The sequence below is a fragment of the Typha angustifolia genome, chromosome 11 (assembly GCF_048772165.1).
Source record: "Typha angustifolia cultivar Huaian chromosome 11, ASM4877216v1, whole genome shotgun sequence".
Classification (NCBI taxonomy): domain Eukaryota; kingdom Viridiplantae; phylum Streptophyta; class Magnoliopsida; order Poales; family Typhaceae; genus Typha; species Typha angustifolia.
The window spans coordinates 8,337,076-8,355,607 of record NC_133249.1 but is presented as its reverse complement, the minus strand read 5'-3'; the positions used below and the strand labels follow the sequence as shown (position 1 = coordinate 8,355,607).

The window sequence follows — 18,532 nt, the reverse complement described above, 5'->3', positions numbered from 1 at the left end:
TCGAGGGTGGGCGATTGGCGATGTGGGCCATCAGTAACATTGGGACCTCTTTTCCCTCCTCTGTCTCCTTCCCTTGAAAGGAGATGGTGAGGGAGGATGGGGGTTAAATAAACCCCCACCCATCCCTTGGTAGGCTACAGTTTAGACCGCAGCCCATGAGGCTACTGGGCTGCGGTTTGGACCGCAACCCATGATCTATACCCCCCTTGCCCTATTAGGCTAAGCTCAAGCCCAATCAAACACACCATCTATGCACCAGCCTAGGCACAATGGGGTTATTTGGACCCTATAAGCCCTATTTTTTCTATCATCACATTGTTAATTAGCTAATAGCTCTCTTAAAGACAAATTCTTATTACCTAAATAGTGTGAATTTTATGATGACATGGAACTCACCCTAGGGAACCCTTGACTCATTTAATGTACCTAAATCTAAATTCTCTAATAAGATAAGTATTTCTATTAATTCGCTAACCTTACGTATAGCACACTATGTGAAGAGGATTTTGCGATTCCAGAGGAGCGGGCTAGTTGAGAGGAATTAGAGTACTATGGAGACCCCCAAACGAGTAGAGTTTATATGAGTTTAGAATAATGTAGCTGCTGCTATTATACTTTTCCTGATATTATAAGAATGATCGTATTAGTGCATGCATTTAGTATAACTATTATGTATCCCAGTATGTGTAGATGTTGATAGTATACTTTTCATGATATTGTAGGAATGTTAATATTAACACATGCATTTAGTGTATCATGATGTATCTTGGCATGTGCAGTTGTTGATAGTATACTCTTCATAATGTTATGGGAATGTAAATGTTATCACATGTATTAGTGTAATTATGATCTACATGTATCCTAGTATGAGACACTCTTGCATAAATATCTGTAGTGAATATAGAATGTAATGATCATGATGACTATGATATGACTTATACATCCACAGACACTGCACTACTTCCACCTATCATAGTAGTCATGTTATGACTAGGCAGTGCCCTCTACTTGCTCAGTCCGGATTTAAGGGTAGAGTGTGTCATGTATGACTTATGCTATTAGCAGCCCACACCTGGGATTATGATGATAGTAAGAACATGATTGTGAGGTAGAGATATATCTCTAGCGGTACCCGATGATGCAGGATTATGGCTTCCATTGATGAGCTGAGGGCTCTTGACTATTCTGCTGAGGACGGTGATGATTTAGAGATAGTGAAATATGGGCCTACGACAGGGGTCCTTAGTCTGATGGCCACAAACAATCGGTCACATATAGCGTCACCATTCATGTTTGGGTGACATTACTGCTAGATGTGTATATATCCCTCCTCGATATATGAGATGATGGATGGTTATGTGATGGATAACTTTTAGAGAATATCTAAATTATGTGATAAATAGCTCGATGAGCTATGATAAATCATGATTAATGTCTTAGTGAGTATATAAGAAAAATTACTCTTTTTATTTTTAAGTATAACATGTAAATGCTACGATTGAGATTTGTATGAATAAGAAATTATATCAAACTTTATACTTGTATAGACTTATATTGATATGATTAAGAGTTGGCATGTTCTAGGATAGTGTCGTGTAGTCTATATCGGTTGCATTGATTTAGTAAATCATTGTAAATTATTTAAATAAACTTATCATATTGTTAGCAACTATAGGTATGCATTGGATTTCATTGTTATAGATTATTTGGATTCTACTCGCTAGGCTGTGTGCTCACCACCTCTTGGTGGAATCATTTCAGAGTTAGGGGAAGTAGGTGTGGGTAGCAAGAAGTAGCTGCCTTTACTTCATTTAGAGTTATTTATATTAGTTGTATTGAGCTCTTACAAGGGTGTTATGATTGGAGTTGTATTTTAGATATGTATCTTTGAAGGCTTGTTGTGGTTTGTGAAACTTGTATTTGGACTCATATTTGCTTGAGATTATTTATGGTATGAATCTATATTTCTATATGCCTTATGGAAACATATTACTGACAGGTTATTTGATGCGCTATGTGGGGGAATTTACCCACGCGGTATACACGTGTATTTGAAGGTTTGAGTGTTTCATTTAATGCCCCTCAGCAATTCCAGATAATTGCCTTCATCATGCAAAATAGCATAAGTAAAAAGAGGGTATGAGCACCGCTCATTGGATCTTGCCTCTCTTCGAGGTATGTGATAGCTTCTCGTCTATTGCCCTACTTGTTGGCATCACCATCTTCTGCTGGGACAGCATGCTTGATTTGCTCTTCTTATACGCTACAAAGGTGAGTTGAGTCTTGTTTTGGTCTATCTCCATGTCCATTTGCTCTCTCTCACCGCTTTGAGTAAGGATCGTTTTTAGTTCTACAACCATCTTTCCATGGTTCGCATCAAGTTTGTCCTTGGCGCGTCTATTCGGTGCTGAGCTAGCATGCGCTAGCCCCTCCCTTAGAACGTCTTTAGGTAAAATGCCTTGGTCGGCCCAACTTGGGTCCTTCCTTTGCTGGTTCGCACATATGTAGAGCGTGGCTCCTGGTCCGACCTGATCCTAGACGCACTTGGACCCCGTTTATGGCCACTAAGTTCGGTTCCACTTCAATCAGAGCTATTCTATTGTTATTTTGAGCACATATATCCTATGTATTACCCTCTTCATGCTTTGGGTCATGTCCATCATCCTTGTCAGCTTGACTTTCACTTTTTTGGCAAGTTTGTAGGTTAACGTTCTAGTGCGAAATATCCGATGGTGAGATTTTTGCTAGGCTCGAGACCGAGGGTGAATCCTACATTTTTGCCTTCCCTTTGTTAGCTGTGGTGGATGTACCTATCCTCATTTTAGGGTTTGCATGGGGTTGGGATTCGTGACTTAGGGGATTGGGTGAAATGTCACTGTCTACATTGGGTGTAGTGGGCCCTCCCCTACTGCTATTGGTTGGTTTTGCTGGTTTAGTACTTCTTCTAGGAATAGAAGTCTCTTGAGATGGTTTCTCTCCCTCCTACCTTGGACATTGATTGTGGGCCATCCTTGTAACTGCTGATCCATCAAAGTGTTCTCTTTGTTTACCCGTTGGACCATTCATTGGCCTGTGAGTCATCTCTCCTCTACGAATGGATTCTTGTTTGCTAGGTTATGTACCATCCATGTCTCTTCATCAGTCTCTTTCTGCTTTGCGGATTTCTCCTACTCTGCCTCCTTGTCTTGTTCCCTCTCCTTGTAGTGCTCCGCTATGTGGCTTGCTCACCCGCATATGAAGCAGTATAATGGGATATTCTCATACACTACTATTTGGTCCAAGTTTTCCATCTTTGGCCCTAGTCTTCAATGGTTTTGGTATGCTCACCTCCACACATACTTGGGCAAACCTGCTCCATGTGTGGTCAAGAGTAGTTTCGTCCACCCACAACAGTTTCCTAAAATATGCAGCAACTGGAATCAAAGCCTCCAGCTCCTAATATTCTTCCGATAGATTGTATAGTTGGATCCGAATGGGTGGCGGTGGTGAAGGCATCCATAGGTGGCTGGAAGTTATTTTGCCACGGTATTAAGTTGAGCACCATTCCTTGCACAGTCCATAGGCCTTTGTCAAGCACATATTGCAAGTCTATTTCTCTCTCGAACCAAAAGACAAAGAATCCATCTTCCATGTCTGAGACGGAGAAGCCATCAATCCTGCACCAGAGTTTGGCTAGGATAAACTTTAGCATAGTCAATGGGATACCATTGCTAAGGAATCGCCTGAATAGGGTGAGTCTCCATCTTTCTCTATTAACACCTCTAGTTCAATGATGATGCAAGGGCCTTTAGCTTTGCCAATATTGCTTTTGGGATTCATCCTTCATCCCTGTGTGCCAGTGGGGTGCTGGTTGCGAGCAGCCACATTCACCTAGGCTTTTGTTTGTTTGGGCCTTTAGCTTTGCCAATATTACTTCTAGGATTCATTCCTGTGTGTCGGTGGGGTGTTGGTGGCTACCAGCATTCACCCAGGTTTTCTCCTCTGGTTGTCTATCCTTTGTTGATTTGGATGATGAAACTCGCCGGAAGGATACATCCTCTCCTCCTACTGGAGCCGATGGTGTCCGTCCCATTTTTCCTTGCCAGAAGGTTTTTGTTGGGGGAAGATTTTGATACCCATAATCTGTATGTTTAATGGAAAGACAAGGACCCAACTGAAAACACATAAGGTAGGATCTTCTCAACGTGAATTCACAGGAAAAAGGGTGTAAATTGGAATAAACACCTCGATAATTCTCGAATATGTTGCTCCGCACTGAACCTTTTCTTCTGATTGTAATAAGATCAAAGAAAAGGTATTTTATCTTTCAACATCCTGAGTCCGAGCTCCGAAGGAAACCATCTTTTAGACGTCAGGATATCAAGCAATTTCACGTTTTTTGTTCTTTTCTGTCAAACATAGTACTACGCAGCTTGTAATATGAATGAGATCCTGAATGGCTCATAAAAGCTGGAACTCCTAAACATGAACTTAATTAAGAATCTACTTAACAGTAAAATTATAGGAAATTCTTTAGCAGCAGTGGGTAATCAAATTTGGGGCACCTAAATCAAAATGCCAAGAATATCAGAAATAGGAACAACTTAGGCTACAAAGAATTTGCAGCCAACCTTTCGAGTTCCCTTTTCAGTTTGCAATTGTTGTCCGAAATGTTTGTGACGATTCAAATGTTACCAGCTGAACTGAGCGAATGGAGGAAAAAGGCTAAGCATCTCTACAGGGTAAGTTGAATCTGTAACAGCTCATAGAAAAATCCTAAATATTATAGTCATAGGCCAAGCATTTCTTGAATTTATCTTTGATCGGAACGAGTTACAAGATTAGTCAGTCTCTGTATATCTATGATAGAGAAGAGTGTCACACTGAAAATAATGTCCACCCATGGGAAAGAGATAAAAGCAAGTGCCCATCATTTCCTCTTTCATTGCATTTGACAACTTTTAAAAATATCGCACATGAATGAATGAAAAAAAAAAATTCAGAACAAGTTTAAAGCACAAACTGTAAATACTCACACTATACATTACTGTATCTTGTAATGATTAAGTAAACTAAAAGGCGAGATGTACAGAAATAGGCAGAACATGAAAGAAATGTAGGAACCTATCTTATATAATGCTATTATGCTCAAAATTGCTCTATTGGTGAAGTTTCCAGATTTGAAAGCTTGGTTGAGGATAAATTCACAAGTCATGTTTTCTCTTCTAACAAGCTATTCCAACGTTTCTTGAGGATCTCACATGCCTTTGAACATGGAAGAGCGACTATCTTGAGGTTTTTATCGACAGGGATCTCGATAACCAAGCCCAATCTCAGCAGTGTATCCATAGCCGAGTTGATAGGCATTTCAATCTGCAGAAAATAAAACTTGAGACTCAATCCTACTTTGTCCATCACATAACTAAGAAAAGTTTCACTTCTACCTTCTCTTTAAACTTATTATACATAAACTGCTCGCATGCCATCGTGATGCTTTTACGACATGACACCTGCAGAATAAACAATAAATCCATAATTTTTTTGGAGCGACATAAAAATGTATATCCTGGACCTAGTTATACTTCCTCCCCCACAGGAGATAAAAAGATTACAAGCCAGGCTCATTTGGAAAAGAACTAATAACATCTTTCTATATTACATAGAAATAACTCTTAAGTTGCTGGGACACAAAAGTGTGATTACCAAATTAAGTGTTACATGTTGGCATGATCAAATAACCATGGTATTCTCTTCTCAGTGTCTATAAAGAAGTGTCAGGCTTTTATCCATATGACATATAAATAACTCTTAAGTTGCTGGAACAAAAAAGTTTGACTACCAAATAGAGTGTTACATGTCAGCATGATCAAATAACCATGGGATTCTCTTCTCAATGTCTACAAAGTGTCAGGCTTTTATACTAATACTGATTTACCTGTTAAAAACTGAAAAATGAGAAGTACAATTAAAAATATTTGACACAAACGCCTAGCGTGTGTGCCACTGTTCTTCTTCCCACTCTACAATTGAACTATTACGCTAGGTAGCAACTCCTCAATCATCACATCATCTCCGGCAGATCCACCGGATCATGTGATCAAGCCAACTAAACTCTTGTTCTTCTCCTCACTCTACAATCAAACTATTGCACTAGGTTGCGACTCCTCAATCATCGGATCATCTCTGGACTCCGGCAAATCCATCGAATCATAACTGAGTCAACCTGTACTCAATCCCTTTAAAAGCACTAACAACCCTTTCACTTTTTCCTCTCTTTCCAATCCGAGGCTAACACTAGCAATACTCAACAATCTCTCCATTTACATGTGAAATAAACATCAATGGCTCCCCCTTGAATCCATGTACAACTCTTAAATAACCCTTATGGCCAATTTATCTTCCAGTTATCCACCAGTCTCAAGAGTCCATCTCTTTAATCCATCAACTGCTCTTGATGTGTCATTGTGAACCCACTCGTTCAAGTCCATATATCATTGTTTTAAACCAGGATTCTTGCTCCATCAGACATAACTAAGCTTTTACACACCAATCCCGTGTGCTGAGCCTAACCCAGGGTCTTTAGCTTCAGCAGTCGCATCACACCACGACTATTGTGTTACCATAACTCTTCTAGAAGAGCCCGCATATCGATTAGAGCCATCAAATTGGTTACACCAAACTGCTTTAGAGAGTAAACTGGGATCGCAGAACCATCAGGTAGGATATCACTTGTTGGGAGATAGGAGAGTCTTAGTTTGAGTGAAACAAAGTTTTATATAAACTTTAGAATCTAACTCGACTCAAAACCTTTTGGTACAAGCTAAAGAATCTATATAAACCTTTCCACTTTTTTCTCTCTTTCTAATATGGGACTAAACTCTCAAATATGATACCCAATATCTACCTCCCCTTTAAATTAATTTCATTTTAGTTGCTTAGAATAGCCATAGGTTTGCTTTTGTGATTTGTCCTTGTTGGAAAATTTTGAACAGGTCCAGGAAGCTTTGCTTTATAAAGTTTGTGTCGTTGGTACCTTTCATTGCTACCCTAGTGGTCGTTTGTTCATGTTGGACATCCCTATAGCCACCGACCATGGAGAAGTTGTACAGCTGTCGTTGCCCACCTTAGCCGATGAATCAAATACCTCATTTTTGTTCCTTTCAACTTCCTCTGCCTTTGGGAACTTGTCCTAGATTGCTTTCACCCTTGATTTTGTTTTTAGCTTTCTCCTCTCTCAAGTGAAGTTCCTTTTTTAACTCCATTTTCAACTTCGGTAGTGTCTCTGCGAAGAAGAAAATAGGTAGTAGGTTGGGAAAGCCCAACCCACACTAGTGGCTCTTAGGTTGAGGGACAATCATAGGTCAACTTGGAGTTGGGCCATTAGGCCCAACCTGAGTTCTAGCCTTGGTGGGTTGCAGGTGAACCACAGGCCCAGCTTAGCTTTGGGCCCAAGTACTTGGATTTGGTGGGCTGTGGGCTACCTGCACAATAACAAAGCTACTATTTGACCTATACAGCAAGCCCAAATGAGTTGGTTGATTTGTAGTTTATTTTTTGTTCTTTCAGCCTATTATTTAGCTTTGACCATAATAACTTGAGGCATTTAACTATTAATGTTTCCAAAGTTGTAATTTATCTGTTTATAATAACTGCCATAAGTCACCATTAATCAGCATAGCTGTTAACAAGAGTATATTTCGTATATATTAGTTTTCAACTTCCTTAGATGGTGATTATTAAGATCTCATCTGCTTAAATAATTAATGTAAGAACCTCAATTAGTCCCACCCAAACTCAAAGCATGTAGCATAGATCATATCTAATTAACTAGTCCTACTGTCCTAGGTCTGTTTCTTTCTTATGCTTTGATTTCTTCCTAACTTTGTGGATCTGTTGCTATAAGAGGATCTATAATGCATGAGCCAGATAATTACAGTTTGTTTGCTTCAGTCAGATACAGTTCAGACAAGTGAATTCTTTGTAGTCTAAGGATAGTATAAACATAGTGTGATGATCTAGCATCATGATATTATAGATATCTGGGAAGTACGGACACACTAAAACGATTGTTACGGCCATGTCTAACACATTAGGGACACATATCAAGTATGTCTGGGACACGTGTCGAACATGTTGAGTATTGACAATAAATAAAAATAAAAAATAATTTCAGATGTGCTGGGATACTCCAGGAGACATCTAGGACACGCCCAAGTTGTGATCCCATATCTCTTCTATTCGTTGTGGCTACAATCCGTTCGATGACGTGCAGAGCGATCTCCCTCAATGATGACTACTCTTCCCCAGTGATCTCTTCCTCGGCAATGATTTCCATTAATGATGACCTCTTTTCCCATATCTCTTCTATCCGTTTCCTATTTTTTCTAAGATTTGTTGTACCCTAGAGGCAGAGTGTATATGTATATATATAATACCTATATATTATTGGTTTATGTTTGAAATCGTTAATCTACAGAGGACAATCAGGTAAGTTGTATGCCGGGTGTGAGCAAGCATAATTACTGCCTCATATGACGATCAAACACTTGATGATCTTGAAAAAGATAATTGTGAGATAAGTTTTATATTTCTAGCGATATCTGATAACACAGAGTTAGGTATCTTTTTCAAACTAAGTGCTCCCAATCTAGCATAGGATGCTATGATTAGTGAGATGAGCAAGGGTTTATGACTAAGTTCCTTAGACTGATGATTATAAATAACTGATCATATGCAGTATTGTCACGTATGCACGGGCAACATTATAATTAGATATTCATCACTCCTCATTGTGTGATACTTTAGGATAGCATGTGATATTATTTTTTGTGATGCTCTAAGAGAGCATGTGATGTTAATATTTTGTTTGTATCATATTTTTTTTCAAGATTTGTTGTACCCTAGAGGCAGAGTGTATATAAAATACTTATATATTCTTAGTCTACGTCCGAGATCATTAGTCTATAGAGGACAATCAAATAAGTTATATGCCGGGTGTGACCAAGCGTAATTACTACCCCATATGAAGGACAAACCCTGATGATCTTGAAAAATATGATTGTGAGATATGTTTCATATTTCTAACGATACTCAATGGCATAGGATTATGGTATTTTTTCCAAGCAAAGGGCTCGTAATACGGTACAAGATGTGATGTTTAGTGAGATAAGCAATGGCTTATGACTAGGGTCGTTAGACTAATGACCATACATAACCAATCATTTGTAGCATCGTTAGGCATGTACGGATAGCGTTATCACCAGATATTTATTACTCCTCGCTGTATGATGCTTTAGGAGAGCATGTGAAATTTGTGTGATGATCTAAGAGAGCATGCGATATTAATTATAGCTAGCTACGTGAGAGCGTGATGTGATAATCTTGAGGTTGTGAGATAGCATATTATTCTGGCCGGGTTTGATCATTGCTATGATACCAATGTGAGGCATGATTTACTTTCAATTCTTAAATTATGTGGACTATTGTTATTATTTTTATAAGCATGTTGTACTAAGTGTTACTATTAGACTATGATATATTTTTATTGCATTATGTGATTATCTTTAGATCGTAGATGTGTATACTTCTTGGGCTTTATACTCACTACGTTTTAGTAGAATATGTTTTCAGATCAATAGATGATACTGGAGGCCATGGAGGAGCAGACTAGGATTAGATTTCAATTTAGTTTCCTTTTATTATATATGATTGTATTAGTTATGTTGCCCCTACACAAGGGTATTTTCCACTATTTATTATGTTATGGACATATATGCAGAAGGCTTGTTGCAGTCAAGGATGGTCGTGCCGGTCGGCACGCCCCGTGCTGACCGGCACTTGCCGTGCCAGTAGAGGCACAAAACTTGGCATGGGGTGTGCCAGTGGCACACCCCCGTGCCGAGCCGTGCCGGTCTGGCACGGCCACGTGCCGTCCGGCACAGCCTTGTGCCGGTCATGTAGAACCCTTTTTTTTTAACTTTTTCTTATTTCCATCAATTAACTTTTATCATTGGTCATTTTTAAAATGACAACTTATTTGTCATTTTTTAAAATTGGAATGACAATTCATTTGCTAAACCTAGACAACCACAAAGCTGAATTTATCAAAGATAAAAAAAGAAAGAGACCATCTCAAGCTCAATATGATTATAGTCAAATGAGAGAAGGACTTGAGTCTATAGGTAACAGGACATCAGGAGATGTGCGCCCACAGGATGATATGAGTTCATCATCATTACTATCATATCAATCACACCCACCAGAGCCACAACACCCTTATTATACTTCATATCCACAATCTGCATATGCTAATGGTGTGCCTATGCCTGTGCCGGTCGTTCCTGTGTATATTCAATATTCATATTATATCATCGAAAAATTATAAAATTCTTATTTCTATGAAGACTATGTGAGACGTTATAACGAGCAATATTATCAGTGGATAAGTTTTGAAAAATATCGACAGTATTTAACGAAACATTCTCATGTTATTCTTGTGCTAGCAAATGAAGTCATTGATCCTCCTCGTCATTCTACATTCAACTAGATATTAGTTTTAATTATTGAATTATTATCAATTATATATTGAATGTTATTATGAGTTCAATTATATTATGGAGTATTCAATCATATTATGGAGTGTTTAATCACTAATATTAATTTTAATAAATGTATTCAATCATATTATGTGTTGAATAATATTTATATTCAACTGTTGTTTTATCTTTAATAAAATAGGTTATTTACAAAAATAATTTAAAGATTAAACATTGTAATGTAGATTTTAAATTTTAATACATATATTTGGACAAGAAAAATCAAAGATTGACATCCCAAAGACCCAAAAACATCTCTAAATATCCTAAAAAATTTATTAAAAATATTATATGGGGCGTGCCACTGGCACGGGGCGGGGGGGGGGGGGGGGGGGGGGGGGGGGCGTGCCGATAATGGCTCACTGGTACTTGCAGTATGTGGTACTTTTAAATTTACTTTGCTTAGTTTATTTTTTTGGCTTCTTATTTCAGATACTATACACAAATATTGATTAACAAACCACATGAATACCACGTGGGTACTCCCTATATGAGGAGCATGCGTATTTGATGGTGTGTGTTTCAAATTATAGTTTGAAGCACATGACATCAAAGTAAACAAAGAAAGAAAGAAAATATTAGACTATTCAATGAGCTAGAAAGTGATGTGATCAACCAAAGTAGGTAGTTCTTCTTCAAGAGGCACATAATGGTGAGTGTATGATGAACCTGGATTTTACTATACAGCAGCAATTCCCTTAAATTACTCGCTCATAACAGAAGGCACAGTATACAAGCAAGAGGTAGTCACAGATATTTGAACTGAGGAATTTTTGGGCATAGACAAGGCTAGATTGATTTCAAAGGATAAGAAAGCTTAGTCATTTGGGCATTAGGAAATATGTGCAATTAGCAGCCACCATTGCCACATGTCAAGTTCAGTGAGGAAGCTAATCTTATAATGGGAAGACAAAGGAATAAATGTTAGGAAATCATTAAAAACCATGGCCAACTAGGCACCCACATAATGCAAAATCAACTTTGACTGCAGGAAGAGAATATTAGCTAAGCAATGGCAAAATGTTGAATTTTCTGAGTATCAAGAAAACCTTGCATCTGACAAAAAAAAAACTATATGTAATAAACTAATGAAGTAGCAAGTGATGAAAGTTATTCAAGAGAGATACAGGGATAAACCTTGGAGCATTTCAATGCGAGGCAAGAAGGAGACACTAGACCAAAAGCAATGAAATACACAGATAAAAAGCGTAAAAGCCTTAAGAATTAAGACGTATGTCAATTCAGTACCACTGTGGGTGTTCATTATGAGTGCTTATGAAATTTGTCGTCTTGAATGTCTCCTGACTGACTTGTCCTTGTAAGTTTCCTAAATAACAACCTCTAGCGCAATGGATAGAGAAATTCTTTATGTTCATTTACAAATATAGAAGCTAAAATGATGCAAAAGAAAGTTGTTTAAGTTACAGATGCACTAAAATAAGATTAACACTGAATATGTGGGCTGCCCAAAAGAATGAGACTAGATTTACAAGAACTCAGATTGTTTGGCACTAGCATATGGAAGCTATTTAAAAATGTCTCATAAATAAAGTACCTGATACTTTCCCGGACAGAGTAAAAGTGCATATACCAAAAGTGCTTCCTTGTACTGTACAAAAGTAATGACATTAAGGACAAAAAATGAAAAGAGCTATGTTAAACCTGGATCTCCTAAATAATTATAAAGAACATTAATTATGAGATTTTCTTACTTTTTGCTGCTCAGAAGCATCAAGAAGAAAGTGAACTGAACCAAAACCACTTGCTAAAGTTTTCTCGTAAAGAGTCTTATTGACCAGAAGCTGTACCAAAGTATTTGCAATGAGAAAAATGTTGAACACTGAAATTGGAATATATGATTATTACAACGCCACTATCCAATAATGAAATATTTATGTATGTGAAGCTACAAAAGAGCCCAAGGATTTCTACAGTTTTGTTACAGAAGGGGCAATTATCATTCTTTCTCATTATAAAATGTATAAATAATCTGCCCCTATGGTGATAACACAAACATAAAATGATCTGATCACTCTTTACATAACTACTAGCATGCCACAGCTCAATGGAACCACTCAAACTAAGCACAAGATGCCTATTTGAGTCCACAATAGCATGACAAAGTCAGCAGATGGAAGTACAGATAGTCAATATAGAGGCTGGATATAAAGTGTCTCAATCAAAAATAGTCATGAAGAACAACATTCTTCACATCCATTTGGCACAAGAGCAATGAAGAAATGAAGCCACCGCAAGAAAAGTATAAGCAGTAGTCATCTTAGCAACTAGAGAAAATATCTCATTATAAGCAATGCCATACTCCTTGTAGTTCCCATAGTAACAAGGTGAGCTTTTTTTCAATCAATAGAACCATTAGGCATATTGTAAACTCACTTATAGCTAATGGGTTTAATACCAATTCATAGGGAACAACTTCCACATATGAGTACATTGAAAATGTTGACACTCCTTAAACATAATAGAGCACACTGAAGATGAAATGCAACATCTTGATAAGAACTAAGCTCACGATCTCCATAAAGATAATACCCAAAAGTCATGAAACTCAAAACAATAGCATGTAACATCAACATAGCCATATCTAAGAGGATCACAATAATCACACTAGGATCAATGAGGACTGACAACTAAGTGCTAAGAGGATGAAAAGAGAGAAATATTAGGATACCTGATAGTCAAACAGTAGGCTCCTTAAGAGATTAGGAAGCAAGAGCAAGCAAAGATTCAAGTGAAAGTTGCGGAGAATATGGATGGTTAAGAAAAGTGGGATCCTAATTCTCTATATACGATGAGCCAAAAAATCATAGCATCAATAACCTTTATACTCAGAATTGTGCCCAAAAAGGACACATCGTATAAACTCATTGAACAACTTCTCAAACTCATGAGTGGCACACCCCCCCAAGCTGTGCCTATTGGCATGAGTATTGTCGACACATGTCAATGTGGAACCCATTTTTTCAAAAAACATTCTATTTTCATCAATTATTTTTGATATTATTCTTATGCCGGCAAATGAAGTCTTCAATCCTCCCCGTCATTCTACATTCAACTAAATAGTATTTTTAATTATTAAATTATTATTAATTAATATTATGTTTAATTATATTATGAAATATTCAATCATATTATGTATTAAATAATATTTATATACTATATCTGTAATAAAATAGGTTATTTACAAAAATAATCTAAAGATAAAAGACTGTAATATAGGTTTTAATACATATATTCAAATCAAAAACTAAATATTGATGTGCTAAAGACCCAAAAATGTTTTTTAAAATAAAAAATGGCTCATGCTGCGGCACTTGTTTGCCGTGCCACAAGAGGGGGAGATAAAAAAGATGAGGGAAACTACTCACCTTTCACCTTTCGCCGTTTGCTGCTCATCGTTGACCTCGCCATTGCCGTCGCCGACCTTGTCTCTTATCGCTTGCACCCATGCCCTAACCTGAGGAAGAAAGGGAGGAACCGCAACTTAAGTTTTCATTTAACCCGATCTGACCCACTACTCCTTTCTTCCTCCTCGGGTTAGGGCATGGGTGAGAGCGATGAGAACTCGATGGGCGGCGAGTTTGAGCAACGATGACGAGCAACAAAGCTACTAGGATAGGGTGTCATGCAATACCCCTCCTGCCATATGCCAATACACCACGACACGATAAACGCCAACTAGCACATCTCATACCAATTGGAACAACCATCGTAGCTTTAAATATCATAAAATTTTTATTAAAATTATGTTAAAGGCATGTTGGTGGCACATAGGGGCATACCACTAGCATGTAGGGGCATGCCACTGGCACACCATTGGCACAGCACGAGTATCATTGGAGCAAAGTAGATACACCCAAAAACATGAATGTAACTATAATATGGCTTAAAAAAGAAAAGAACCTCATGAAAAGAGCGATCTTACAGAATCGAGAAGGCAGTAAAGCTTCTGTTCAAAAGGAACGAGAATCACATGAATTGAGAGACTAGTATCTAAGATGTATCGATGTTTCTATCAATCACACCATTTTTTTCATCTGCGTAGAGACAAGAGTGCTCTAAATATATGCCATGAAATGAAAGATGGGATGTATAGCAGCTCAGGTGTACTCTAGATAGACCTAAAAATATTAATGCACTTGTAATATATATACAAACATGGCTGTGCCAGTGGCGTACTGGCATGTGGCACGAGGGGTGCTGCATGGTACCCCTTCTAACAATGATCAGCTTGTTATTGCTGCTCATCGTCGCTTGCCCATCGCTCACGCCCAGTTTGAGGAAGAAGTTGCTGCTTGTGTTGGGATGCTCTATCTCGAGGAGGAAAAAGGAGAGGGCAAGGTTGAGTTGGGTTGAATAATAACTTAAGTTATCCCCTTTTTCCTCCTTGAGCTAGGACATCCCAACGCGAGTTGCATCTTCCTCCTTGAACTAGGACATCCTAATGTGAGCTGCATCTTCTTGCTCGAGCTAGAGCACGTGAGCGACCGGGAGGCATCAATGAGCTCAACGGCAAACGACAACAGTTAGTGGCAACAACAACCTCAATGGTGAGCGACAAAGGGCAAAAGCGAGTAGTCTCCCTCCTTTTGCTTTCCCCCTCTCTTGCGACACAACGGCAAGTGCTATGACATGTGCTATGCCAACCAGTGGTCGGCTTACAATGGTATCTTTTTCTGATTTATATTCTTTCCTTTAATTTCTTGACACTTTCAGAAAAAATTGCAAGAATTACAAATAATCATTTGGCAAATCTACTATTGAAGCTTGAACCAAGTTTCTAAACTTGCAAGTGTTGATAGTTGATACATTCAGCAAATGGAGAATCATTAATGTCACTACTGATTACAAGTAAGTCAATAAGAAGAACATAATCTACTCACCTGGTACCTGTCCCAAGTCTGTTTGTAGCCCAACACCACCCGAAAAACATATATTACAAGTGCACTAACAGCAACCACATCAAGAAAAAGAGCTGACCTGCAGAGTCATGGATGTAGTAACATCATGAGTTATCTTGATAGATAACATATAAACCTAATTACACCAACAGTATATGAGCTTTAATAGAAAAAGAAGACAATATTTAGAACTTACATGAAATTGAAAAGTGCTAGCTATAGGGAATCACACTTTCGAAGTTCACATAGCTCATTTTTCTAATCTTTAGTAAAACTAAAAACACTACTACTAGATAATCCATCTAGCACTGGAGGACAAAGAAGGGCCTGCCTCATGATGTAGATTGGCCTGGCTGGGACATAACATGCTGCTAGGCAATAATAGCAGGGTATGATAGAACAACATTTGGCTGATAACTTATGTTTTAGCAAAAAGACTAGGAAAGAGGGAACATAGAGAGAGAGAGAGAGAGAGGTTTCCATACTGGAATGAAGGATACACTGCCACTCCTAGGCCATGGTGGTAATCCAAGAGCTGGTAATATAACATGTTTCACTCCTTAGAGAGAAGTAGATTTAAGTATTTAACCAAACAGATAAAGGACTTTCCGCAGCTTTGACCGACATAAATTCACCAGGTTTCATTGGTTTGTTTCATTTCCTTAGCCACAGAATATATACAATCAAACTAACAATATATGATTTTGCTGTGCAGTAATTGCACTGGCATGTTTTAGACTAACCAGTGAATTAGAATTCAGACAACATTGATAGAACACAATGGCGTATGTACCAGCGAGGGAGATATCGACATTTGAATATTTGATGATCCTCCCTTTAGGGATCTAGTTCTAATTGAGAGTTTATGTCATTTAATTTATGGGTGTTTTTGTAATTTTCTGTTGTCTAGGGTGTCTTTTGTTTATTATCATTGTAAGATCTATATATAGACTTATTGTGTTTTCTTTTAAGGTTAATAAAGATTTTTAATTGCTCTCTTTAGTGAAATTGGTGAAAAATCATTTTTAAGGGTGAAGATGTGAAACCCCATTCCTCTTCTATCTTCTTGCTTTCTCTTCCACCTTCTCACCAACATGTTTTGACCATGGCTATTCAATAACTATATTCATATCTATGGCCGTTCAAATATGTGTATGTTTGAACACGAGAATAAGAAGATTAGAATTCTTCCCTCGCAGTCTAAAAATGGCAATACCATCTAGCCTGAAAGTAGAGTCAGCTTGATTAGCGCTAGAAGTGTTGAAAATGAGATGAATAAAGGAACTCAAATTCTGATTCTTGTTGCTCGAGCAATCTCGAACAAGTCTAATGAATTGCTCCTTTTTGAGATCACTCTCATGATTGAGCAATTCTCTTATGTTTTCCTTAAGGATCTCTCGGATAAATTACCACCAATACGGGATATTCAGCATGCTATTAATTTTGTCCTGGATACATATCTTCCTAACTTGCCTCATTACCGATTTAATCCAACTGAACATGCTGAACTTAAATGGCAAGGTGATGAATTATTGATAAAAGTCTTTTTTAGGGAAAGACTAAGTTTTTGCACGGTTCCCAGATTCAATAATGTTTCATCTCCATCATCATCACTACCAGACTGAGTCACACTATTATCATCATCACTATTATTATCTCTAGTCTTATTTCTTATCAATTTTATCTAAGCCTTTCAAATGATCAACTGATCAATTGATTAATAATGATTGATGAAAATAGAAATATTTTTTTAAAAGGGTTCCACATGGCACAATGAACGGCACATGGCCGTGATGGACGGCATGGCTTAGCATGGCACTTACTGTGCCAGTAGTGGCACGACAAGTGCCGACCGGCATAGCCACCCATGGACTCAAGTACTACGACCCTTTATGGAGCAAATTTTGGTTGTATACTTTGATAACATCCTTATTTACAGTCGATCTCAGAAGCAACACATAGGCCATCTTCATCAAGTCTGCATTCTTTTGATGAAAAATTGACTATATGCAAACCCTATGAAATGTATATTTCTGATAAACAAAATTGTTTTCTTGGGCTTCATTGTTTCATTTGAAGAGGTCTCTGCCAATCCTAAGAAGGTCAAAGCTATTAATGAATAGCCTGAGCTTCGTACCATAAGAGATGTAAGGAGTTTTCACAAGCTCACTACCTTCTATCATCGGTTTATTATTGAATTTAGCACCATCATGGTTCATTATAGAGTTTTTCAAGCTCGCTAACTTCTTGAATTTGAGTAGTCAAAAAGTGCTACCAAAACTTTCACTAAAATCAAGAGAAAAATGATGGTCATGTGACTCGCCAATTTTTCTAAAGTTTTTGAGGTTGCATGTGATGTATCAGGAATTGGTATAATAGGTAGAGTTTTGAGCCAAGAGTCATCCAATTGCCAACATAGTGAAAAATTGAATAAAACCAGGCAGCAGATACATCACTTATGATATAGAATTCTATGCAGTGGATCAATATCTTCGCTACTAGAAGCATTACTTGCTCCCACAAAAATTTGTTATTTTCTTTAACCATGAGGCTCTTTGTTACACAACTCCCAAAAGATGCTCAACACCAGACACAGTATGTAACACCCCAAATAAATAAAAAAAAATCCCTCTGACTGACGCACGTGCCGAGCATGTGCGTCAGCCCTGCCACTCTGCCCGCGTCCTCTCTTCTCTTTCTTCTTCCCTTTCCCCTACCGTGCACGCTACCCTCCCCCCACCTCAATTAACCTCCACCTTCCCCTCCCCGACCGCGTCATTTCCTCCACCTCGCTATCTCTCTCCCTCTCTCGTGGTTGCCGACGCCGGAGCCGACAGCCTCGGAGCCGCCGAAGCCCCGGACCGAGAGCCTTCGAGCTTGCCGACCAACCCCCCCTTCCCTAAGCCCTCCTACCCCCTGCCATTAAATTCTGTAGTGTAACGCCCCTCCCTCGCCGTCATCGGAGTCCACGGCGAGCCACCAATCTAAGAAGCTCCAGTGGAGGGAGAGAAGCCCTCTCTCGGCCATGGAGCGCTGCCC

The 18,532-nt window shown here is 38.3% G+C and overlaps 1 protein-coding gene across 2 annotated transcripts in view; it reads right to left on the bottom strand.

The window, feature by feature from the left end:
* Nucleotides 1–4,895: 4,895 nt before the first annotated feature.
* The window catches only part of LOC140769926 (uncharacterized), a 54,700-nt gene continuing 41,063 nt past the window's right edge, over nt 4,896–18,532 (bottom strand). For both annotated transcript variants that reach the window (XM_073110831.1, XM_073110830.1), the window contains 5 exons: nt 15,476–15,572; nt 12,287–12,376; nt 12,130–12,183; nt 5,424–5,489; nt 4,896–5,352 (listed from right to left, as the gene is read on the bottom strand). In XM_073110831.1, coding sequence (XP_072966932.1) covers nt 5,191–5,352; nt 5,424–5,489; nt 12,130–12,183; nt 12,287–12,376; nt 15,476–15,572 — 469 coding nt within the window. In that variant the 3' untranslated portion in view covers nt 4,896–5,190. The remainder of the gene's footprint in view (nt 5,353–5,423; nt 5,490–12,129; nt 12,184–12,286; nt 12,377–15,475; nt 15,573–18,532) is intronic.